At 34.1% G+C, this 25,572-nt stretch overlaps 2 protein-coding genes, 1 non-coding gene and 1 pseudogene across 3 annotated transcripts; 1 reads left to right on the top strand and 3 right to left on the bottom strand.

The window, feature by feature from the left end:
• The first annotated feature begins 2,232 nt into the window (after positions 1–2,232).
• On the top strand, positions 2,233–5,363 carry LOC125060290 (zinc finger protein 394-like). The gene is made up of 8 exons (XM_047665116.1): positions 2,233–2,491; positions 2,660–2,806; positions 3,013–3,207; positions 3,320–3,460; positions 3,939–4,153; positions 4,317–4,499; positions 4,746–4,809; positions 5,085–5,363. Exons 1-8 carry the CDS (start codon positions 2,336–2,338, stop codon positions 5,178–5,180), a joined length of 1,197 nt encoding a protein of 398 aa, XP_047521072.1. The 5' UTR covers positions 2,233–2,335; the 3' UTR covers positions 5,181–5,363.
• A 198-nt stretch (positions 5,364–5,561) lies between these two features.
• On the bottom strand, positions 5,562–8,098 carry LOC125060292 (alpha-ketoglutarate-dependent dioxygenase alkB homolog 7, mitochondrial). The gene is made up of 5 exons (XM_047665132.1): positions 7,832–8,098; positions 7,561–7,748; positions 7,199–7,372; positions 6,940–7,064; positions 5,562–5,942 (listed from the first exon to the last, which is right to left on the bottom strand). The coding sequence occupies exons 1-5, from the start codon at positions 7,947–7,949 to the stop codon at positions 5,804–5,806; spliced, it is 744 nt and encodes a 247-aa protein (XP_047521088.1). The 5' UTR covers positions 7,950–8,098; the 3' UTR covers positions 5,562–5,803.
• Positions 8,099–11,207: 3,109 nt separating this feature from the next.
• LOC125063084 lies at positions 11,208–11,326 on the bottom strand. Its single transcript, XR_007119462.1, has one exon. It is a non-coding gene; the product is annotated as a 5S ribosomal RNA (ribosomal RNA).
• A 480-nt stretch (positions 11,327–11,806) lies between these two features.
• On the bottom strand, positions 11,807–11,965 carry LOC125063089 (annotated as a pseudogene).
• Positions 11,966–25,572: the final 13,607 nt, after the last annotated feature.

Genomic DNA, 25,572 nt, shown 5'->3' on the forward strand with positions numbered 1-25,572 from the left:
CAAACATAAAATTACCTATGTAATGTAAAGAACTCAGAGAGACATTTCCAATTTTATTATTTTTTAATCAGTTTTTGCAATAATTACTTACAATTATTAAACTAAGAATTCTCTTTCATTCCCATAGCATTCTGATTATCACTTTTGCCATTTGCTATAATTTAACTGGAAAACAAATATTTCCAACCATGAAATTACCGATGTATTTTAATAATCTATTGTATATATGCCGATCAAATGCGTGGCTGGTGGCGTGACTAGTCGTGAACGTATCTTCTTTGCTGGGGGTGGGCATCCCTAGTACATATATAACTTTGTTTGTTTTCCTATCATGCAGGGCTCTGATAGGATGAACAGTTAATACCCTAGCTACTCGTGGGAACACCATGGAACTTAGTACGAATATCTTCCAAAATTGGACGGAGACGTGGCTCGCCACCTGCCACATTACGTTTCGCGAAGGGGCGAGCAGCACGCGGAGAGCCGTTTTGCTACCTTTAATGTGTGAGGGGGAATGGATAAGAAAATAAGTGAGTTGTGCGATATGATGTGTGAAAGGCATATGACGTATTGTGTCTGTGTGTGAATGAGAAAGCTGAAGCAAAAGCGATGTGAGTCCACAAAGCCCGAACTTCCTGACCATTAGGCAGCAAGTTCGGGCTTTGTGGACCCGAATCAAGTCAGGGATGCCCTAGCAGCTGCTTTCATCCTTTCTGCGCGTACTTACGAAGAAAGGGTTATGAGTGTGTAAATTTTAGGATTCCTCTGGATCAGGTTAAAAGTGGCTCTAATATGACTTTTTATTGTTGGAGTATATGCTCCAACCGACACAGGTATGGTGAGCACCCAAAGTGTCCAACAAGAAATAAAAGAGTTTTGTCATAGATACTATGTGCAAAATTAAGGAGAATGAGAATATTTTTATGTTAGGGGATTTAGGTAATTTCAGCGATCCAAGAGTGAATGATAATGGAAGGAAATTTCTGGATATGTGTTTAAATAAAAAAAATTGCGTGACAAACACTAGGTTTGATGATAAGAATATTCATATGAAAACCTGGGAAAGACGAGATAGGATAAGTGTGACTTTGCAATACTAGACGAAAGGTTAAGGAAATGGGTGGCATGCTTAAACACACCGACGTTTAATTGAAGATATCTCGTAATAAAAATCTATTCTATAAACAGGGTATGACAATGATATAGAAAGACAAATAGTGAATGCTAGGATAGAGTAAATGAAGCGTTGTATTTCTTTGCGTGTAGCCCATAAACCTCAAACGAGGCTCGGATACAGTGATTTTTGGGTGTGGCAGAGAAATAATGAAAATATTATAAACGCCGTAGGAATGAGAGGGTTAAGAAGTATGTGTGGTATAACATTCCGTAATATCATAATATTCAGTAATAGTGAGCAGTAGGTTAAAAGAGGACGTAGTGACAAGGAAATGAAAGAATGTGAACCGTGGATGGTGAAGTCCGATTGGGTAGGCCTTGTCGTACATACCTGGATCTAATCCAGTTTGTACTAGAGAAGGGACTTGTACCTACAACTGACTGGTATACATGGTAAATGTCATGAAAATGGATGAGAGAGGTATGTCAGGACTCAGAACCGTAGTATGTGGAGATCCGTGGTGACTGGCTACCCCTTCGGGAAAAAGGCGTGAAGGTAATATTTGAAGGGATTGACAAACTTAATCCCCAGATCCGTCTTTAAACAGAAAAGCTGTTTTGGTTAAAAGCGTGTTGAACTCAAAACCTCTTCGTTCGGGTTTTTCGAATCTACGTTTCGGCTTCTTATACATATATATATATATATATGTATGTATGTATATACCTTATATACCTGTATATAGGTAGTGATTTGGGTGCAATGTTGTCCGATGAATAGATATCAAAATATAAACTTAAATATCTCAAAAACGCCTGTGTTTTTTGTTATTTTTATTTAAAACGAGGCAAACAGTTTTGCGTTACAAAAAAATAATTGTTCTTAAATTTATTATTAATAAATAAATATTTTCGTTTGAGTTCAGGGGCTAATTTAAAAACTTATTTAACCTAAATTTTTGTTGAGAGTGTCCTACTGTGTTAGTATATTCTACTCTGACCTACTGTAAAGTAATCTGTGCTCTCGGGTCTGTGAAGTTGTGATCTATGACTATGAAGTGTGAAGTGTCAAGTGTTCATGAAGCTTTTGAGTTAAGCAGCTATACTTTATACAAATTACAATTTACAATTGCCAATTGGTGTAAAGTCAGGGATCAGAAGCGATAATTTCCATTTTATAATATCAATATATAGACAGATTCCTGAACAAACTGGAAAAAAGATGAGCGGTGCTACTGTTTTGAAGCTAGAAATGGATTCTGATTTGTGTGGGGTATGTGGCTGCAGCGGAGAGCTAATGACACCAGAAGAATATGATGCTTCTGAGTTACCACAAGTGCCGCTCAGAAGTATGCTTTTGCAGATTAATAACCATAAGGTACAATAATATTATGTCTATAATTTCCAGGCAGACTAAAATAAATCTAACTATCCTTTTGCCTCTTTATTTCCCGAAATCAATTCAAAAGTTTTATAAAAATTGAAGTTTGCAGAGAAAATAAACAGTCAAAACATTCTCATTACATTTTTACTCTGAAATTTCTAGGTAATACCAGAAGGTAGACTCTGTTCAAGCTGTATTAGAAGAGCTGTTGATGCCTATCAGTTTAGTTCAGCCCTATCAGCCAAAGGTACTCCGTCTTTAAGTGATAAAGTTAGGCTTCTTCGAAAAAGACTCCTGGAACTTACTCAGGTACAGATATATTGGTATAAATAAAATTGAATTAAGTTGCTGAAGTTTTATATCTTCACTTACCTTAAGTGTATATTCCAATTGCTGTGACACTTGATTATTATATTATGCTGTTGTTGGTTACATGAAAATTTTATCAGACACTCATCCCTATTTGCCTGATTAAATATGCTGTAAAAAGGCTTACAACACTTTTATTATTCCAGAAAATAGATGTGTTCATAGTAGTAGGCGGCCAAAACAAAGAGTCAGGTGCAATGTATAATGAAGATGACATTATCATGGTTGATCGCGATGCACTGGCTTCGGCAGCAGCTTTTGATACTGATGACCTGGAAAAAGTTAAGAATGCAGCAGGGGAGTCTGTCTACCAGTGCACAGTTTGTCCAATGTCATTTGAGGTCTGGTTAATTTATTTATGAGTGATCCTTTAATATTTTCTTTTCAAAGTAATTATCAGCACTTATACCTTAATCATTCTTTTCTGAATGTCACATATAATTAATTTTTCAGGTGGCTAGTGAATACCGGAGTCATGTGAACAGTCATGGAAGCAGTGCAAGGCATTCTTGCTGGACATGTGGGGCCCAATTCACATCATTAGAGGCTTTTCAGGATCACACCTTATTGCATCGTGTTCAGGCTAACAATCAGGTTACGAATTTAAAGTGTAATGAGTTAGAACTAGGTACATCTATTCTTTTTTATATGATCTCTGTTAATCTTCAGAACATTTTTTTTTTTTTCAATTATAATATATAAGTAATATCTGGTCCATATACTACTTTAAAATAAAATTAGGCCTTGACTGAGTTGAGATGGTGGCTCCTTTAGGACATAACATGCCTCCTTCAGCATCCCTTTAAAGTACCCAGTATTATGCCAAATAAAAACTACATCATTTTATTATTTATTTACTTCCTCTTTTACTGTCCATAGTCTGCAATTTACATTTTATGTTAATATATTTGTATGGTAATTGAAGATTACATTAATTAACATACATGTGTAAGTATGGAGTAATATATCTTTCATAATTCTTCTTTAGTTACCTCACAGGTCTGCCAAGAAGCTACAATTATTTTGGTAAACAAATATTCAGTATACTAATCTAGAACTCATTAATTTACAGCTAGTAAATTGTTGTCCGGTATGCGAAGAAACATTCTCATCCCAGTCAGAGTTAGGTGCGCATGCAAGAGCAGTGCATACCAGCGGTATCAGTGTTTGTGAAGTATGCTCAAGTGCAGTTCCAGTAGATGAATTACCAGCCCACCGTCTGGCTCATAGACAGGCTGACCGCTTTCTATGTGGCTATGATCTCTGTATATTACGGTTTCCTACAAGGTAACCTTAACAGGTTTCTATAACATTTTAAACTATTTTTAAGAAACAAGTTTTTGTAAAAAATTATAAATGCAAATATATCCTCTTTTAGTTTAATATCAGACTACAATGCTCACTGCTTAACATTTCCTGATTAATTCATGTTTTTAAATGATATATTTAGGAGTGACTTAATGTCTCACATACGATCATGCCATGCGGGTGCCGCGGGCCCTGACGTGAGTATCGACAAACCTCAAGGTGGGCAATCTGATGGGGCAACAGGCCAAACTTCTAGGACAATGGGGCATACTGGAGATTCGGGAAGTAGCGAACGAATTGTGCCTTGCGCTAACTGCGATCGAATGTATGTATCTTGTATATCTTTATGAAATTGCATGTGTGACACACATTAAGTTAATTTATAAAAATTTCTTTTATATAAATTACAGTTCAATAGTCGTTTCGGAGATCCATGGATCCATGTTTTATTTTGAAATCTTAAGAATTTTGAAAACCTTTTACTATTACTTTACTTAGCCAAGAAAAGTATATTCTTTAAATTTATTAAGTATATGTAATAATATGTAGAATGCTTTTTCTTAACTCACAGGTTCGGATCGGTCGCGGCCATGAAGCGACACGCACGTGTTCATCGGCGCGAAGAAACGCAACAGGTTTTTATCAATTAATTTTCTATTCAATATTATCAAAACCTTTATTAATTAACAAAAGAATCTCCAATCATACTCACGTAACATGGTCGTTTAACTTAACTCAAAAGAAGTTAAATCGTTTGTATACTATTACATTGTTCAGTAGTCCACTAACTTCTCTGAAAAATGACAAAAATATGAACTACGATCGCGATTCAATCGACGATTAAAAGTTGGAAAAATTGTAATAAAAATCTATCCATAGAAAATAGTTAAAATAATGTATATTGTTTTAGGACGAGGAATGGGTGGCACCTACTGGAGTCAGTAGAGATGTTGAATATCTTGAATTTGAGACCCTGGATGACCTCCGGGACTATCCCATGGAGTAAATCTGATTGAACCTAGACACCTATATAATGTTTTTGTTGCTGTAAAAAAAGAGAATTGTCTTCCTACCGACATTGAATAATAGGGTAAAAATGGTATTTCACCCCCTGTATTTAAAAATAAATATTAAGCATATTTTTTTCCAAAACTTGCGGCACATCATAGTGAATTATTCTTTGCATCAATGTTGGAATTTTATTTTACCCCCACCATCTTGGAAGCCCCCAAATATATGATTCTAGATAATTGTGAACATTAAATTCCTTTTATCTTTAACTATGTATAAATATAATAAATCATAGGTGTATGAATAATAATGTTTGACAAGACAGGGGTTAAAAATATTTTTTTGAAAAAAATTTAATAAATAATATAACTATAAGGATAATCTATCTATATAATTAGTTCAAATTTATCACAGACAATTTTATAAAAACTTAGTCAATAAAGTGCCAACTTTATGAGATTTGGTAGTTTGGAACTACTATTACAAATCTATGGCAGTACATATATTCACATGTATTAATAGACATTAATTTATCTGAAAAATTTCACTGTAATTTCAAGGTCTTCCTTATAAAATAAGATAAAGAGTCTTAAGTAGTACTAAGGATGAGTAGATTTTTTAAATTAAATCTGATGGTTTTTTTGGTTGTTCTCTGGTAATAATTGCTACTCGCCGCTTCTTGATTAGTTTCCCCCCACGCCATACACTTTTCTCATTGGACAAAACCGCGTGATTAAACTGGTATCGCACCACGCCGCTGTAAGACATGCCAGGTTGTAGTGAATTAAGCTCACAGGAACTTTAAAAACAATTTTTTTAGACACATGTATAGGTATGTTATCTAAAGCTGGCGGCTTCAACACATTTACACTTTGTGCTTGTGTAGTGTCTGTGAATAAGCGCGAGACGTGATGTCAAACTAAAATGTTGATCTTTTTTTTAAACATTACCAGGGCAATCTCGTAAAATGGTGCACAATGTTTTTAATTATTTTAAGCATCTTAATAAAAACAGTTTAATGAAAAAATGTTATATTTAATTTGACATCAGATGCGACTGGGGTTTCTAAGAGGAGTATTGAAAGAATAGTTAGTGAAGTGTCTTGAGCTAGATGGAGCTTATGTCGAAAAATGAAAAATTATTTACACAAACTACTCTTTTACGTTCTTGGTCGGGCTTACAACTTTGGGATCCACCATCGTATCACGTATGCACATAATATTTATATGTATTTGACACATTTTTATTTATTTACAACCCACCCAACCTTACTAAAACCAGAGTAGACTAAAATATATAGCTTGGCAAAAAAGTCATATTTTTAAACATACTGTATAGTGAAATTGCATTAGTGTGAGTACTGTGAACGCGCCAGCTTTCGATAACCGACCTATACTGTATCTTGTTTATATTTTGTGTTAATTGGAGTTTAACCCAAAACATAAAGAATATGCTAATTATGGCTATAAATTACCTATAACTAAAATTTATATCATGCTGAATTAGAAAATGAATTGACTAAAATTATATTCATTTACCATTACTGGTAAGGAATAGAAGCAAAATATCAATTAAGTGACACTAAACACTTTAAAAGTTTTGGGTTAGGTTTGGTTGATTTGGTGCTTCTATGTTATGTTAAAATGATGATAATTTTTTTAAGCTTATCTGATAAATAAGCCTATTTAAAGAAGCCAAAAAAACTTCTTCATTGATCATCCAGTTGCTGAAAATATGAATTTATAATTATGTACCTCATAATGTATAGTGATCTTCTTGGCAGCAATGCATCTAAGACATAATCAGGACTGTTCTCATGCATAAGCCTCATTACAGCTCCAGATAACAAACACAGACCTGCTATGGTGTCACCACAGAACTGTAATTTAACAGTAGGCATATCAATCAGAGTTGAAATAAAAAAAATACAATTAAATTAGCAGATTTAAAAATTAGTTTTTTTCTAAGTTACCTTCATGACCAAAATGAGTGGTAAAATAGAACATGACCTACCCGAACAGCATCAACATGAGGCTTAATATACCCTGCAGGTGCAAGGTCTAAGACATGTGTATGCGGTAGAAGCTCTATACCATTGTCAAATGCAACTGACCGAACTCTTGCCAGAGTCACACTGTTCTGCTCGTTCCATGCTTGACGCTCTGTTTCACGATAGCCTTCTATTGCCTTAAACAAATTCAACAACATATATTATCTTTAAATGATAGCTAAAATGTAAATTATCTTGATGAAACAGTGGGCCAGACCAATGTGTAGTTTGTGTACAATTATACCATGTATGTTTCATTACAATGTATGTTTCTGTACAATTATACCACATATGTATTATATTGGTGTACATAAATAGCACATACATTATCCCAATGATCAAACTCATATCTCATCCGTTTAAGCTGCGGTTCCACCTCAGATAGCAGAGAAATTTCTTCTGTCTCGTTAATAAAGTCAGGAATCACTCGCATATCACGTAGGACCTGCTTTCTTAAGTCTGTTTCCTCGTCAGCTTTCCATGACGGATGAAATTCTATTAAGCTAGGGTCGCCTAAAAATTACATTTTATCGTAATACATTAAATGCTAAATTATACATTATATATTCATCCAACTTCTTTCCAATCTAACTTACCAGAAATCTTTTGTATCTCACTCTTCGGTTCTATAACCTTTTCAGTAGAACAGAAAAATCGCAGTTTATTTAGATCGAAGTTACAACTTCGTAATAGGTTTAAGGTTAGTAAGCGCATTTTGTAAATGTATAGGTAATTTAAATCTAATTTAATTTTCTACTCCGCTTTACAACGTAACTAGTCTAAAAATTCAGAATTTTACTTGTTTTCTTTTGTGTAGTTTAATTTAATTAGAAAACAAAAGCAATTTAGAAATTTGAATTTTCCACTTTCTGTATTCTCGGTGTCAATTGTCAATACGCTATGATTAACATTAACAATCAATTTCAAAATCAGCTATAAATAGAAAAAAATCAATTTTTAATCTGTGTTGACTTTTTCATAATACATTTTTTATATGTAATCATTGAAACTTTGTTTTTTTATAAAACAGGGAGCAAACGGGCAGGAGGCTGACCTGATGTTTAGTGGTATCTCTCAATGCCAGAGGGTAAAAAAAGGCTTATATGGCCTTTTAAGAATTGGTAAGCTCTTTTCTTGGAACAAAGCTTAGTTGAATTGGTTCGAAAATACTTCAGTGGGCAAATGGTTCCACTTAGGATACGCGTGGAATTTTGTATTCTGCCTTGACGTCCAATGATGAAACTCTGAAAGCTAAAAGGATTAATATCTGCATTAATCCGAATAACTCCTCCAAATACTCTCTATGGTAAATGCGGTATAAGATACAGAGAGACCCCACTTCTCTACGCTACGCCAAGGGATCAAGCTGCTCGAAATATTTGCGCTTTATAGAGTTGTAAGCATTGGCCAGAAGTAAAGTACTGTCTCGCCTTGATTGGACGGATCAGAGCGTTACATCGTACATCCTAGCCCTTTTTAGGGATAGGATGTATTGAAGCGGTATTACAGAACATCGGGACAGTGCCGAACGAATACAGGTACCGGAAAAGAAGCATTAGGACCGGAGCCAACTCAGGAACCCCAATTCGCACAAGACTTCATTACTTACACTACTAACTTTTACTAATATAATTTTTTTTCTACTTAGTATTAGTATTATTACATTCTTTTTTTTTGCGACTGAAGCGCAAACTAGCTGCTGTGGTCTCTGGCAGAATGACCAGTACTGGGGAACAGTCTGCTCCTCAGCATAATGCTGAGCCAGGGCTCATTACAACCACAGCACACACGCATTACACTCTTAAAACGAACCTTGTTCTTTAAAGGATTTTTTTTTGTTATATCTCATTATTTTTTTTATTTTTGAAGTGAAACTTCTTTAGGCGCATGAGTGCAAAAAATTTACGGATGAAACGCAATAATAGAGAGTAGGGAGCAAGGAATTGAGAAAGATCGAGAGAGTGAAATACAGCGAACGTCGCTGTGCCACGAAGCGAGGGGGAGAGAGCTATAGTGAGAAAGATTGAAAAAGAGAGTAAGGGAGATCGGGAGTTTTAAGGGTAAAAAAACGGTTTATCTCGATTTCCGGCAAAACTAAAAGTCCTATCGAAGAAAGTTAAATGGCAAAGTTGTAGGTAATAAAAAGATCTAAAACTTTTGTATTCACACATTTTTCACATAACCTCAAAATTTATGTGAAAAATTCAAAAAACCAAGTTTTTGGTTTTTAATTTTTATCTTTTACAAATTTCTTTTTTTTTAACGAAATTTGGTGAAAACTTACCTTATTATGTCCCAAATATACTGTAATTTATTTGATTAAAAATATATATTTTTTCACCTTATTTTGAATTAATATCGAAAAAACACCCTAATTTTCAATCGAAAATTCTGACGTCAAAATTTCAGCTTTTTTCAAAAAGTTGGTGTGCTTTCAGTTCGTTGAAATCTCTACTTTCCTATGGTAAAAAAATATATATATATTACCATAGTAAATCTTCTCAGAAAATGCAAAACATCGTATGCAGTAACGCCCAGACCCGTCATACCCTTCCCTACTTCGATTTTAATCGATTGAGTTAAAGTTTAAAAAAAATATTGTCCCTTAACATTTTTTCTTCTATAAATATTGAATGTTGGCGCGTTTATTACACTCGAAGTGTAAGGGGCTAAGGTTGTTTTTTTTTTTGATAGGACCCCTACATAGTAGTCTATCAGGCACGCGATCAGCTCAGGTGTTTGCACCGTCGAACATTTAATTTGTTTATTTTTTATTTAAAAAACAGACCATAAACCATTTGCAACATATTATTGTCACGTTTCATACTATTTTCGTTTAATGTACTATATACAGTATCCCGATGGATACGATAATTTTACAGCCCTAGAGCTGCCTGACTTCAAGTTGTGAACACTGGCTCCAAGTGCAGCAAAAGCAAGGAGGATTAGCAAGCGTTAGCACGCCATCGGCAAAGGTGGTGGTTCTCTAGTTTAGGAGGCCATGGTTCATTTTGGGCCGTACCTAAGTGTCACCGTTTACTTAAGTTATCTTGTTATAACCTACTCTATGTGTATTTTAAGACCAGAGAATATAATGCTCATTCATGTAAATATAATTTTTAACAACATTTTCGTAAGTACTTCATAGCTAGTAAATAACCTACTACTTATTACTATTCTGCAATAAATAATAATTGCTCTTATATTAATAACAATAGCCCGTATCCCTGCGCAGAAACATCCTCTCCACTGTTGCTTAGGTTCTTCTTAACAGGAACTATGTAATCTAAATAACAGGTCGACTTAACGTTAAGTGATGAACACTTTTAACAAGTTAGTGATGACCACGTCGCGTCGTGACTTCCGTTGCGCAAAGCTAATGCCTATCTGACAGGCTCAAGGTAATGTTTTGTGGCGATTAACTTTTGATACTTGATGATAATACTAGTAATAACGATTATTCTATGATTACACCTTCGCGACATTCACTAACAAGCAAAATTGATGAATTTGAGGACTTAGCCTTGTCACACTAAGAAATAAATACAAGCATTGCATACAATAAATACGTGGGTTTGAAGGTGTTAGTTTTCATCGTTTTAATATTTACCCTAAATCAATACTGGGGGCCTACCATGAGCTTTCTTAAAACAATCCAGTTGAAATGATGAGTTTAGGTTCCTAAATTTAATATAATTTTTCCGTACCATGACCTATACACTGAAACGTATTGGCATCTCAAAACCGAACGAAATAACAATAACTTTGTTTGTGGTTTCTATTTAAGTGTTGTGTAAAATGTGCAGATAATTTTATAGTAAATAATAAAATCTAAAAATTATTTTAAAAAACTTTAGAGGTGTCAAGGGACACCCGGATGGAACAAAATTCCTTTCGATTAATTTATATGTTAATTGGTATCATAACAGTATGATAGATTTTCTCGACACCAATCTTACGACGAAAAAAAAAAGCCAACATCACGAGGTGTTCCCAGGCGGTCACCCATCCAAGTACTGACCTCGCCCGACGTTGCTTAACTTCGGTGATCGGACGAGAACCGGTGTATTCAACGTGGTATGGACGTTGGCGATAGCTAAATCGAAAATGTAAAATATAACAACTATAGCAAAAAGTGTCGTTACAACTTTTGGTCTTATTAATTTATTCCGTCTAGCCCTCTTTCGCAACGCTCGACAACTTCGTTCCAACAAGACTAATTTAGTTAAGTGATTCCAAAAATAATTTTCATTTCTTATCCCTACAAAAAAAAGCCAACATCACGAGGTGTTCTCAGGCGGTCACCCATCCAAGTACTGACCTCGCCCGACGTTGCTTAACTTCGGTGATCGGACGAGAACCGGTGTATTACAATAGCAAATAGCAAAAAAGTGTCGTGACAACTTTTCGTAAGAATTTATTTTTTTTGGTTTTTCCGTCTAGCCCCCTTTCACAACGCGCGATAAGGAACTTCGTTCCAATAACTCATTAATCACGATAAGCTTTTATGTTCTAGTACAAATAATTATTTATCTAATTAAATAACCATTACGTTTAAAATATTGATATATTTAAATTAAAATTAAAGTATTCTAGTGTTATGATAGTTGACACTTGACAATTACATTTTCCGTCAAATTTTAATAGGAGCTATCAATATCTTGGTGTTAGGTTAAGCTGAAAAGAACAGATACTACACTTTGATCTTAGCCAAAAGGCCGAGAAGCGCCCCGCCTCGCCCCGCATCATACACGACCTCCAGACCACAGGCGAGCCTTCCCGCGAGAGCTGGTTCGCGCGGAGTCTGATGAATCCCAACAACATTTATGACAACACCAACAACATCCAAGACTAATGGGCTGGACCCCTCCCGTCGGCGTCTCGCAGCGCGCAGAGGATTCGTCCGCTGGTCTGCCTCGCTGGGCTTCCCTCGGGTAACCGAGGGTTTCACCCGGTGTGGTACGACCGCGCCCACGCGCGCCCGTTGCCGCCACGGGGGGGCGCCACCAGCCCCACTGATATGAAACGAGAGGCGCTGCGTGAGCGAAGACGCTCCGCAGCGCAAACGAGGTTCAGGGCCGCTCCAGGCCCGCTCCAACGACCGTCCCGCCGTTGAGCGGGACGCGTACCCCGCAACCCCCCGCAAGCCCATGGGCGTAACGGGGTTCCCAGCGCCACTTAAGGGTGATTGCGCGGAAGAAAGCAGTTTGGTGTTAGGTTACTCACTTAAAGTAACACCAAAGAAAGTTAACTAAGCTTCGAAATTTGAACTTATACAATATCATATAATATGCCTATTCAAAGTACCTATGCCTACACAAAATAATCGTAAGCATCTTTGTTCTTCTGAGTACGCCCCTATATTGTTTTCAATTTGATGTTAGCTGATAAAATCTATGTCAAAATTGTGAAAGGATTAGCATAACTAATGGACGAATTTGAATAAAAATACAAAAATCGTTTATTCATATAGTTAACAAAATGTACACTTTTGAACGTCAGAAAATAAATATGTATATATGAAATTCTTCTAATTTTACATTTACTGCCAGTTCTCAAATCAAGGGCGTAAAACGGAATAACTGGCAATAATTAATAAACTCTCCGCCACCCTTTTTAATCGCCAAGTTTTTTGTTTTACACAATGTTTGTGCTGGAGCTGCAACCATTACATCATGTTCCACATGACATTTTAAGTAATTATTAATAATAAAATGAATTAAAAACAAAAACTTCTATCAGCCGGAGGCATGGTGAACTAGGAGCACGCACTTACATTCTCGTGGGAACAACACGCAAAAACGGACAGAGATAACCCGACGCATGGACGCAGCCACAAGCAATGACATTAAAGCGAGCATGACGATCCAAGAAATGTGAACTTGGCTACATAAATAAATAATAATTATACTGAAATAATTTGATACCACGATCGACGTGACGTTAAAACAGTCGTGGATGTTGACGATCGCCCCAGAGTCTGGATATGCAGCCGAGAGGTTTAGTCGCGTTACCTCTTTATACTGGAGCAATTCATATCTAGTCGTTTAATATCGGTCGTTTAAATATTCATTTGTATTATAATAGGCCATAGCAAGCAGCTTTACTTTAATGTACGATTTAAATTTATTTATTGACAACAACATCTCGCTAGGGATTTTGCTGAAAAAACGTATATATATTATAATTGCTTGGAAAGAATTACTCGTTTTATGCAGCCTTGTGGTTCGTGCGCTAATTTTGTCTTTATTAGCAGTAGGATAATTATGGAAGCTACTATTATTTTTAAAGATATCTATATCTTTCCGCACATACAAATTATTCTCATAAATGAATTACATGTTTTGACTTTGCACTTCAAGTCAATTCTTCACAAAGTCAACACTTGTAATTCTTTAAACTTCCTTCGGACTGACTCCTGTGGGGACAATCCGCAGATCACTCTTATATAGCGCTTTTGCACTACAAATATCGATTTAATGTCAGCTGCATTACCCAACATAATAATAATAATAGTTTTCCTTGATATAGAAAAGTTTTGAAAATAAGTTTTAGGGCAAAGACGATATTTGTTGAGTTTTAAATCTCACTCGTTCCGTGTTGCCTTTTTCAACTTTTTATAAAAAATATTCTAAAATACTGAAAAAATTGCAGATGCATGGTTTCGAATTAAACTACGCTTTATTCAACTTAATGATTAGCGTAATCATGTGTATAGAATATATAATCCGTCGTGAGGTCCTTGTAAGCGTTAAGAATAAAGTCGTTGAGTTGCATACACAATAATGCTCACTAACTTCTCAGTATTTTGATGGTGTGAATCTTGCGTTATAAAAATAGATAAATATAATTTGTATTATTACTATACTAAATTATTTACCAAGTTAAGACGTGCCAGTGCTGAGTGCAGTACGTACAGATCAGCTTTATATTTTTTCATTAAAATCGACTTATATAAATAAGAAAAGTTAAAAAATAATATGAAAAAAAAGAGAAGGGTAATAACTCAGGAAATAAAGTCAGTTGACTTTGCTTCGCATGGCAAAGTTATGTATTTTTTTAACATCCATCTAACTCAATCACAGCTCAACTTAATTATAGATCAAACATTATTATCATTTATCGTGTCCTGAATATTTTCGTCAGAAAACTGTATATATAATATTATAACTTTTCAGCTTTTTAAGGCGGCTTTTTATTGTCGCTAGAATGGACTATCTATTACTACTTTACGGTTTGTATGTGCCATTGGCCTCTCCTTGTCCAGGTTATGGTCGGTGATATTCAATAGGACTTATCAGTCATCAGCGTCACGGAATGGATGACATGAGCAGGAAGGGCATGACATAACATAATATAAATTCGTATAGTGATATAACATAATAAACGCAGTAAGTCCCTATCGGATGTGACGGGCGTGGGAAACAGTTTGCGACCTTATATACCTTTCGCTTCTTGAACTTGACAATTGCAATAAATGAGAAATTCTTTACACATTCTTGACGTATTACTTACTAAAATGTACGGACATTCAAGTTTACGGAGAGCTTACGCTTGTACACTCGAATTGGATAATTAGATAAAGTATTTAAGGCATCGAACAATTATTTATTCATAAAATAAATTAATTCCACCTTACAAACTAAGTCAACAATAGTGTCAAAAAATTAAAATCAATTAAAAGGAAACAGTAGAAATATATAAGTAATTATTATATTTACTGCTTAATTTCAACATTTTTTTATTTACACTATTTATGCTACGTAACTTACACAAATTACACTTCACATACACTTCTTAGAAGTTGAATGAAGAAACATTTTAGTTTACCGAATGCTTTGTATTTAGATGTATGCCTTACTTCATTGTAAAAGCTTCGGTACATGTGCATAGCAACTGAAACGCTGCAGCTGCGCAACATACAATAATAAATGTTTCCCAAGTCCCAACCGGTCTTGGAACTGCAAAACAATATCTTATATTGCTTGCGGTAAGCGGTTTCATCTTAAATTATTCCAGAGAAAAAGTAATTTTTAGATTTATAAAGTTAATTGAAACCTCCTTTCTCAAAGATTTGTTTATTACGTATGAATTTTGGTATATACTTGCATTATTAAGGAAAAAAGTTACAACGAAGAAATCTTTTTTCGTTAACGGAATTCTGGTCGTATGTGACAAAGTAATTGAAACAAATAATTAATTTCAACATATTATGTCAAACTCTGTGATGACGTTGGCAGTGCTCAAGACTATATTGTTACTTAAAATACGTTTCATTGCAACTCTCCATCAACTATGATTTCAGGTCGCCAGTCAATTAGGTTTAAAAATAAATTATAGGTTCCTTGTAACATACATGTTATTTCATCATATTAAAATTTTGCTATTAACTAGTTAGAGACCGCTAACGTCTATTGACTATTTACCTATATTAAATTATTGTATTTACTAAGAAAATATTCGTAGTAACTTTTCGTTATACGAAAGACTATTAAACTAACTTTTATTGTCTTTGGTCTTACGCACAGGAAATATACGTAAATAAAAACCGCAAAATATAGTCTGGTCATTGTCCTTTTCGTTTCGCTCACAAAACTCAATTAGTCATTCGAGTCTGCAAAGTGCAAACATAATTCATTACGCTGTTGTTTTTTTTACGCTCATATACTTAACAGCTTATTTTAGGTACTCGTTGAAAGGACATATTACAAGGCCATAATTGATAGTATATTAACAATTATTGACATTTGGTTTATTTAAAAATAAAGATTGCTTACTTGACGTTAAATAACTAATTGTATTATTAATCTTAAACCTGTATTTATATTTCCATGTGTACCTTTGTTAGTATAGTTCTATTAACCGTAGTTGTGACTTCTACGCTTACTTTAATAACATATTTGTTTTTATCTTTGAAAAATTATTTATTTATTCATATATAATAGGAAATATTAAAGTTTGAAACATGGCAACTAATTTATACAACGATATTTTTTACGTTTTCGCGTACTTTATTTTCATTAAAAAATGTAATGCTAGGTGCGGGTACGAACAGCAAAACATATTCCACCTACATTACAAATAGACATGTACACTGTACAATGTACATCGTTAAACCGTCCTGAAGCCACATTAAGTTTTTTATTTTTTATAAAACAAAACGGCAAACGGGCAGGAGGCTCACCTGATGTTAAGTGATACCGCCGCCCATGGACACTCTCAATGCCAGAGGGCTCGCGACTGCGTTGCCGGCCTTTCAGGAATCGGTACGCTCTTTTCTTGAAGGACCCTAAGTCGAATTGGTTCGGAAATACTTCAGTGGGCAGCTGGTTCCACATAGTGGTAAGTTTAGGTTATTACGGGCAAAACCCGCCTTAGGAATTTCATAGATGTATTGCACTACTAGAACAATGAGTGAAAGCGAGTTTTTAATCTCATTAACACCTACACTCGGCACTACACAACCTGCGCAAAGGCAGCTTATTGAAGCAAAAAATGCAACAATACCACTGTCACTGTGTCATTGGGCTACGATTGTTCTTGGTTGCTTCCGGCCTGGGGGACCGAGATTATTTAAAACATTGGAATAATCTAAAAAATATAAAGAATTACCTTAGTGAAACTTCTATTTAATATTTTTAGAAAACAAAGGAAGGTCCAGTTTAATTTCTAATAACTTGCTTGGTAATACTATTCGATCGAATTTTATTATTTATTATTAAGGTTTTTTTAACTATGTAATACCTGTTTACGGGTCGCGAATTGTTGCAGCGAGTTCAAGATTTGTTAGACAGTAACAAGGTGACCACTATAAGCTCAAATAAAAAACTTAAAGAGGTTTGAACTAGAACGTGCCAACTATGGAGAAAATTTGATTATTTATACTTCCTGCCGGCAGTTCATTAAAAATCAAATCAAGAATTTGAATTAATTTAGACAGACGCGGCAAACTAAATGTCGTCTGTATTTCCTTTAAAATTTTCTCTAGGTCGGTAACGGTACAGCGTACAGTAATATTGCAAAAATTAATTCACCTACTCCTCTTGTTTAGTAGGGTTGTTGACACGTTATATATCTCTAGCTAGGGGAAAGAAAAGTAGTGATTATCAATTATGTTACCAAATATTTTTTATATATAGATAAAAAATTTAATATATTTATGAATTATAATTTGTAATAATTTTATTGAAGTATGTTAAAAAGAGAGATTTTCTAATAAATAATTTCAAATCATCTTTGATTTGACTTTATGAAACGATATTAAACACAAAACATTTTTAGATTTTACGGTTTTAGTTTTCGGGGACAAAGTTAATATGTCATCTATATATTTGTAGTGTTAATTATTGCGAATTGATTTTCAATAAATTATATATATACCTACTACTAAACTTTAGAATTGTACAGATGTATCTAATGCTTGACATTCTGCTCAGTTGTATTTATTGTTGAGTCAAGCGAGGAATATTTACTCAATCTCAACAACCTTTAAGGACGCATCACGCGACCGCAATGCACATTTCTAGATATTTTGTAATTTGCATAGACTTGGTTGTACAGAGGAGTAATAATGCAATAGCCCTTTATGAGTTTTTAGACTGTATCCGATATTTTTTTATATGCAATTTAATGTCTATAAACACGTAGTCGATTTTTTATCTAAGATTTTATCACGATACTTAATTTCACAGTCCATGCGTTAATTATATAAAGCAATAAAAACACATTGCATCCAGTATATAGCCGAGGTTTGAACGTTCGACCTTAAATCAAATAATATTGACAAAGTTGCTTGTTGCGGAATATATCTACATGAAAAGCATAGTAGCGAAATTCTAAAAGGACTATATAACCTTTGATGACAAAGAATATATCAAAGAAGATTTATTACAGAATATATTTACATCAACTAATAGTTGGTGAAATAGCATTTTGTTTGCAAGTTTTAGACCGTTAAATTTTTTAATAACTTTTCGAAGAAACAAAGTATTTGAAAACCTTGTAAACAGTAATTTGAAGTAACAATGGTGAAATATTAACACGCTCTTGTAACAATTTTCAAACATAATTGCCACGCAGAAATATAATATTATTAAATTGGAATTCTACATATTTCTAGTAGATTCACACATTTTATTACACCAGGCCTAAGTTACGCAACTGAAACGTTTATGTTAATGCGAAAATTGACATGCCTATTAAAATTTTGCGAAATTCTGCGATCGAGAAATATTTACAAAATCTTTACAATGTTACAGAAACGTTTGAGACAAAGAGTATACACGCATCATGACTTGAATGAAAAGCAGTTCGTAAGACCAAGTAAAGACAACGCCTCAAATCCTGTTGTATGCGAATAAAAATCTCTTACTTTATATATCTAATCTATACCACTATTAGTTCTTTACCTATGAAATTGGAGATTAGTATGAAAAGTTTTGGTATAATTTTTATTTCAGGTAATCAAAGATCTGGCCCAAATTATCTATTTTGCCTCTACTGTAGAAGCCTGCTAGCCTGTGTGTGTGTAGTTTATGCAAGCAGTTTTAGGTTATTTCCACGTAGGATATTTCAAAATTCTACGATCTTTCACTTTATCCACGGCGCCAAAAACTACAACATTCGCACAAAAACAAAAAACAATCTAAAATAATCGACTGAATTTGAAATTAAATTAACATACATTTCGAATATAATTAATTAATTAATTAATAATTAATAATTTCGAATTGCCCGCTATTCCATAGAATATTAAATCTGTAAATACTGGTTATAGAATTACCTGATATTATAAAGAGCTAAAGTTGGTGAGGGTGCAGAGGGTACTAATCTCAATTTACAGAACCGGTATTGAAAATTCTCTTATTAATAGAATGTCACGTTATTTGTGAGTAACATAATAGTTTTGACGACTCATTGGTCTAGTGGTTAGTAGCCCTGACTGCGAATCCATGGGTCCCGGGTTCGATCCCCCGGCTGAGACAAACATCGATGTGATGAGCATTTTGGTGTTGTGCCTAAGCCCTTGGGTGTTTAAATATGTATTTATATGTCTATCTATCTATAATATGTATGTATATCCATTGCCAAGTACCCATAACACAAGGTTCACCAGCTTAGCATGGGACTAGGTCAATTGGTGTGATTGTCCAATAAAAAAAAATATATATTAAACCGAAAATTAAAATACTTTTTCTTGGTAGTGGGATTTGCAAATTCGGAGATCATCAAAACATCGGATTCCACGGATACTGTTGACCAATAATAGTTGATTAAAATGTCTCCTATTGCTGACTTTGGTTGAGTAAAGCTTCACCAAGTTTGTCAATAATTCTGCTGTCTTATAGCAGTTGCCATATGAATAAATTCATAGACTACATAGTTTAAAATAAAGAAAGCCGATACAGCGATTTAATGATCGGAATGGTATTTAAGCATTTTACGGTTGCATCATCATTGAATGCCACTCAGTCTCTCTGAATAGAAATTGTATACGAATTATTACGATGTGCATATTAAAATTTAAAGTAGTGAATAGATTGTACAAATTAAAAGCTTTTGAAAGGACTTTGTTGATTTTTCTATAGCTTTTGATACGGTGACACTATACGAAGGTTGTCGTAATTAAATATAACATATTTACAACGACTTTGGAGTAATGTCTTAATACTAATATTTATCATATTAGAGACATATATGTGTTGGTCGAGAGGCTTCAACCAATGGCGTGAAACAGAAGCGTGAGACATCTGTCAAACAGAAGGCTAAAAATACTTATGTCTATGAAATAAATATGATCAAAAAATGGATGCAATCTGAGGATATACTGGTTTGTAGCGCCACTGGATTAATGATATACTCGTACATATTCAAATAAGTTCGGCGTTCGGATCTCGGTATTACTTCCAATCATTTTTATAAGTCTACGTATAAAGTTCTGTTGTAATATTTTTTTTCTTTGAATGGCTTTGTTAGGAAACCTACTTTAGCAAACCTCTTCATTATTATTTATGTACGAAAGGACAACCTTTAGAATACGTGAAAATTGGATTGCGGAAATTGGGTCTTATTTCCATCAAAAGCATTGAATTGCATTGAATTGAATACTCTGTCTACGCTTTTTTACATACGGTACATTTCTCTAAATGTCACGCGTATACAGGGTGGCCAAAAAGTCGTGGATCAAATGCAAATAGGGGATAGATGAGGTCATCAGCGGCAATATTTTACACAGTATATTTTTTCACAGTGGGGTCCGAAATAAACAAAAAGTTTTGATTTGAAAAAAAATTATATCGTATCACTTAATATTATCTTGGATACACTCAATAAACAAATATAAATAGTATGTCTAACGCAAGAACACATCAGTACCAATCTAGTGGATATTATGAGAAAGATACAAGATGTAGATATTTTCGAATTTTAAGAAGAATTAGCAAAAAAAAGTCAATTTTCATATAAAAACCAAAATAAATCATAACTCTGCAGGGGTTGACCTTAGAGACCTCCCGTAGAACAATTTTTTGCCGCTGATGACCTCATCTATTCCCTATTTGCGTTTGATCCACGACTTTTTGGCCACCCTGTATAGTTATTGATATAATTAATTAGTTTAACAACCTTATGGCGGCAATTAAGCTACTTGTGCTAATTCTCGGTTTATGAACATAGCATGTAAGTGAGAAAAACTAAACTTCTTAATTTCTGACTTCATTGATTTTAAGAAATTGGCGGTTGAAGATGAGTTTTTGGCTTTTCTTACCACCCGATCGTTTAATAGGTACCTATGTATAATATGTGCAGATATTGGGATGGTTCGGTGCGGTGCGGGTCGGTGCGGTGCGGGTGCGGTGCGGTGTTGGGATGGTTACCAAAACATTAAATTTAGTAACAATGTTGCCAAATACAGTATGTCCTTGTCAAAACAAGGTCTCCATTATCAGTTAGCAGATGGCTCACAGCCAGAGGACAATATACTGTTACATTGATGTAACCTACATCCGACATGTTTGACAAAAACTACTTTTATTGATAATAGTTGTTGACCGCGATACGGGAACTAGTTTCTTGACGTAAAAAAATGCTCATACATTGTTGTTATGGGTAGTGGTTATTAAACTGATTAGACTAAATAGATAACTTCTCTTTTAGTACACGTATTATAATTGAGTCCCGTGAATTTACCTGCAGTTATCTAGTGCGATTTGGGGACAGTATCCACGTGTCGTTCAGTATAGTTTTATAATAAAAAATTATCAGCATACTAGTATTTTTTGCCGTATTTTGTATTTTCTTTCTTCTTTTTCTTGTATTTTCTAACCCGAAACCATAAAATTATAAATACTAAATAATCTGCGTTTTCTTGTTCAACAAAAACATAACAGAAATATTAAAGCATTTAGATATCATATCAAATAGATACCAAATTACCTTTAGGGCCCTAACCCAGTATTGTTAATTAAACTTACAATTATTTATATAAACAAACCTAACTAGTTTAATTATTATAAATATTATTTTAAGATTAATATTATAACATATTTAACTTGAGATAATATCGTTTCAGACAAAGTTTTTATCGTTATGTTAACTTATGTATCTCTTTCTCCTGTACAGAACGTACCTAGACATTTTAGGCGCAGAAGCCGCAGATTAAGCACGTATAATACCAAAAATCGTCAACATGTTTCAGGCACGGAATCACCATCGTACCTATGACGATCCCAAGAGTTGAAGCGATGATATTTTTTTAAATATCTAATACGTATTTAAAGTTTTTGGAGGAAAGATGACACTGTTCCTCCAACCTAAAGGCAGGAACCTTTTTTTAATGGAATCTTGCTGTTGGCCTGAAGGGTCAGCTCTTGACACCTCAGATCATGCCGTTTTAGCGAGTGAAACTTGGCCGGCTATGAGCTATTACCCGCGACTAGCGCAAAAGCGGAAGCTTACTGGAGTGCGAAGGACGAAGTATGAGTGGCTAAGGCCGAGAAGTTGTATATACTATCCTTAGCGGCTGAAATAACTTCGTTGACGTGTTTCAAAGTATGACGTCATCGCAGAAATTCGTAGGCGCCGATGGTTGTTATCCCTACAAATTTATTTAATTACGAATAGTATTTTAAACTATCGTATCACCTAACACCTACCACCATCATGAGAACGTCACTTTGCTTTATTTAATTGAGTTAACACAGAAAAGAAAACCAATAAATTAGTTATATCTTTTTTTTATTAAAAATATTTCTTCATTTCCCTGATGCAAATATTTAAATAATAACATCATTTTAAGTTAATATACTGGAAATCCTTGACGCTATTGATCTTAAAGAAATATCAAGTTGTTAATTTTATTGTGTTCGTGTAAATCTATTGTTTTTGAGTGTCATTGCGTATATTTAGCAACTTTGCACTAATCAAATGTGGCAGCCTGCGTTCTTCGAAACGCTGACATAAGCTGGTATATATTTCAATTTCATGGTTACTAAATAATGTCTATAATTATATTGTATTAAAAATTATCACGTGGTCAGCTAAATGTGCCTCCTATTGATATATTTTTGTCTCAAGGATAAAGGTTCTTTTTTCGTAAAGAATCAACACATCCCTGACCTACTAAGTAACTCTATCGTATTAATTTCGTCATACTAAACAACAGTATACACAGAAACAGTGTTTAACACAGTAGGTATATAAACGACATTGTCAATTTTTAGATTGTTACAGAATTCATGGATTTCGAACGCACAAGGTCAGATGGAAATCAGAGGCAGAACATATTCTTTCCTACCAAATTAGGCTCTGCAAAATATATGTGTATACTAGCAATTACATCAGGAGCTCTAAGAATCGTGTTTTTAAAACAGAGGTTCACATAAAAAAACCATTGACTCATCAGATAATCACGTCGTGCAGCTAAGAGTGCGTGATAAAATGTTCAATTAATTAAAAAACACCGAGGTTACGATGATGTCAGCAATGAGAGGTCACCAATCGGTTACCGCTCGATGGTTAAGAAAAGGCATGAGAATAAAACAAAAGAAGTTTTCTAAAACCACTTAAGTCTAGTTAGTTAAGTGAGTATCTTAGCGTTGCAGATTTACATAGACAGCAAGCACTTCGTAGCGGCCCCTGTCGTGTCCCAATATTAGTCATCAAAAAATAAGAATTCCTTCTCTTATGGACAATGTCAGAACGATACTCTTGAGTAATCAACACGGGTAAGATTTTGGGATGAAGACAGTAGACGTGTCAATTAGCTTAAGATGATAGTAAAGGCGATACTTGGAAGAAAACTCTGTCCAGGGACTAACTATGAAGAGGCTAAATAAACGATGATGAGTTTAATGTATAAGTTTTTATTTAAGATCAGTCTAAAAAGCCTAGTACTATCATATAGAGCAGTATATAGTAGATAAGTGTGCAATTCTCAATATCGAATAATGTGTGACTATTTATATTTAACACTTTTTTATTTATTTATTTATTCAAGTTTACCACATCCTACATAATACTATATCTACGGTACAAACTCTTTTATCTAAAATGAATGATAATTTAGGTAAATATAAATGTTATAAAAAAAATATTCACCACACTTTAAGTAATAGGCCTTATTATCCGAACCTTACTTCAGTAGTTTTTTGGTTTTGTTTCAAACCTACAAATTTTTCTCTATGTATAAATATATGTGTAGATTAAATATGGCTTCATATTTTTATAGCTTAAAATATATGGACGCTGGAAGTCATATAAATAAACTCACTTAGTAACACAACATCAAGGTTTTTATTTTTCATTTGACAACAAATATGTGCGTTCTGCACTCATACTGCACATGTGGAGTTAATGATGTCATTCTAGGAACGCATGCGCATGTACGACACGCGACACCCAACACCGAGTGCAGGCAAAACAAAATTGTTTAATAAAAATGATTTATTACATACATATCCGCAGTATTAGTGTAGAGTTTAAAACACGGTACTTAGTCATTTGATAGCGGTAGGTACCCATTCGGAATAATAATAATTAGCCTTTATTATCCACATCTTATTTACATACAGTAAACAAAAAGAATTATATGTACAATTTTATTACTCTAAGACGGGGGGCTCCTGTCCGGGAGAAGGCCTTCTCCAACTTTTTCCATCCTATTTTTCGGCATTATCCAATTTTTGCGAGTTTCCCGTTCAATCTCGTCGAGATTGGGAATAGGGATATTATTGGTAGTTAGCTCTTTTTATTCAACACTTCCTTAAACCTTTAATCAATCGGCTGTACTGTTCCACCGCTTTTTAGATACATACATCATTAAAAGACAATTACGAGTAAATGGACGAGATTAAGGAAAAATCACTTTCGCCGTTTATACCAATATTTCGAATATTTAAGAAGTCAAAAACGAAACCCATTAGATACCATCTTTGCTTCCGGCTATCGCAAAGTAGAATCATGGCGTATGTTAAAATGAAACGACCTACTTCCAAAAATATAATCCCGACGCTATTATTTTAGACTACTTTCTTGTTGTCCTAAAAATAAAACGTTGATCCAAATTCTACCGGTTAGCTCTCTACTATACAGGATTAATTAAGATAAGTATTTTTTTAATTCATTGTACATTCCCCTTTAATTTTTTTTCATTCTTCATTTTAAAGGCTGATTTATTTTTATGGACAGGGTTAATTAAAATTAAAAAAAAAGTGAACATGTTATTTACTTTTGACGAACATGCGGGCAGAAAGTAAGTCTGATGTTAATTGTGAACACAAAGTTTTGCCATTAGTGCTAAAACATTCTGATTTCACTAAAGTTTTGTAAACTCGAAAAAGGACACAATATTTAAGTTTTTTACCACAAAGATACGTCATAATATGTTTCTACTAAATAAGTATTCCTTCATTATAAGCGGATTATCGTCATTGCTAATGCGCTAATGCGATGGCTTCGCTAATCCGCTCCATGGATTATTGTGATGTTGTCTTGCCAAGAGATGGTATGGCTTCGGATATGGTTTATTAATCCTGAAGCTTAGCTGTCAATAATAATAATAACCTTTATGTGCCACTCACCTAACCAATGTACTTATTGGTCTAAAATTATGGTGATTCATGTGCACTTTATCTTTTTAATGTATAGTTTTTTATTATTGTCCCTTTCACTTTTTACTATGTTTACATGTTTTAATTGCTTTTCTTTGTAGCATAGTTTACATAAATGAGTCTTAATAACTATATTATGTCTTATGTAGTTTTGCACTTCGTGTGACCGCACCTTATCTATATTGTACCGCACCTTATCTAATTTTTTTTCTCACTTTGGTTACCTGGAT

Source organism: Pieris napi, chromosome 2 (assembly GCF_905475465.1).
Source record: "Pieris napi chromosome 2, ilPieNapi1.2, whole genome shotgun sequence".
Classification (NCBI taxonomy): domain Eukaryota; kingdom Metazoa; phylum Arthropoda; class Insecta; order Lepidoptera; family Pieridae; genus Pieris; species Pieris napi.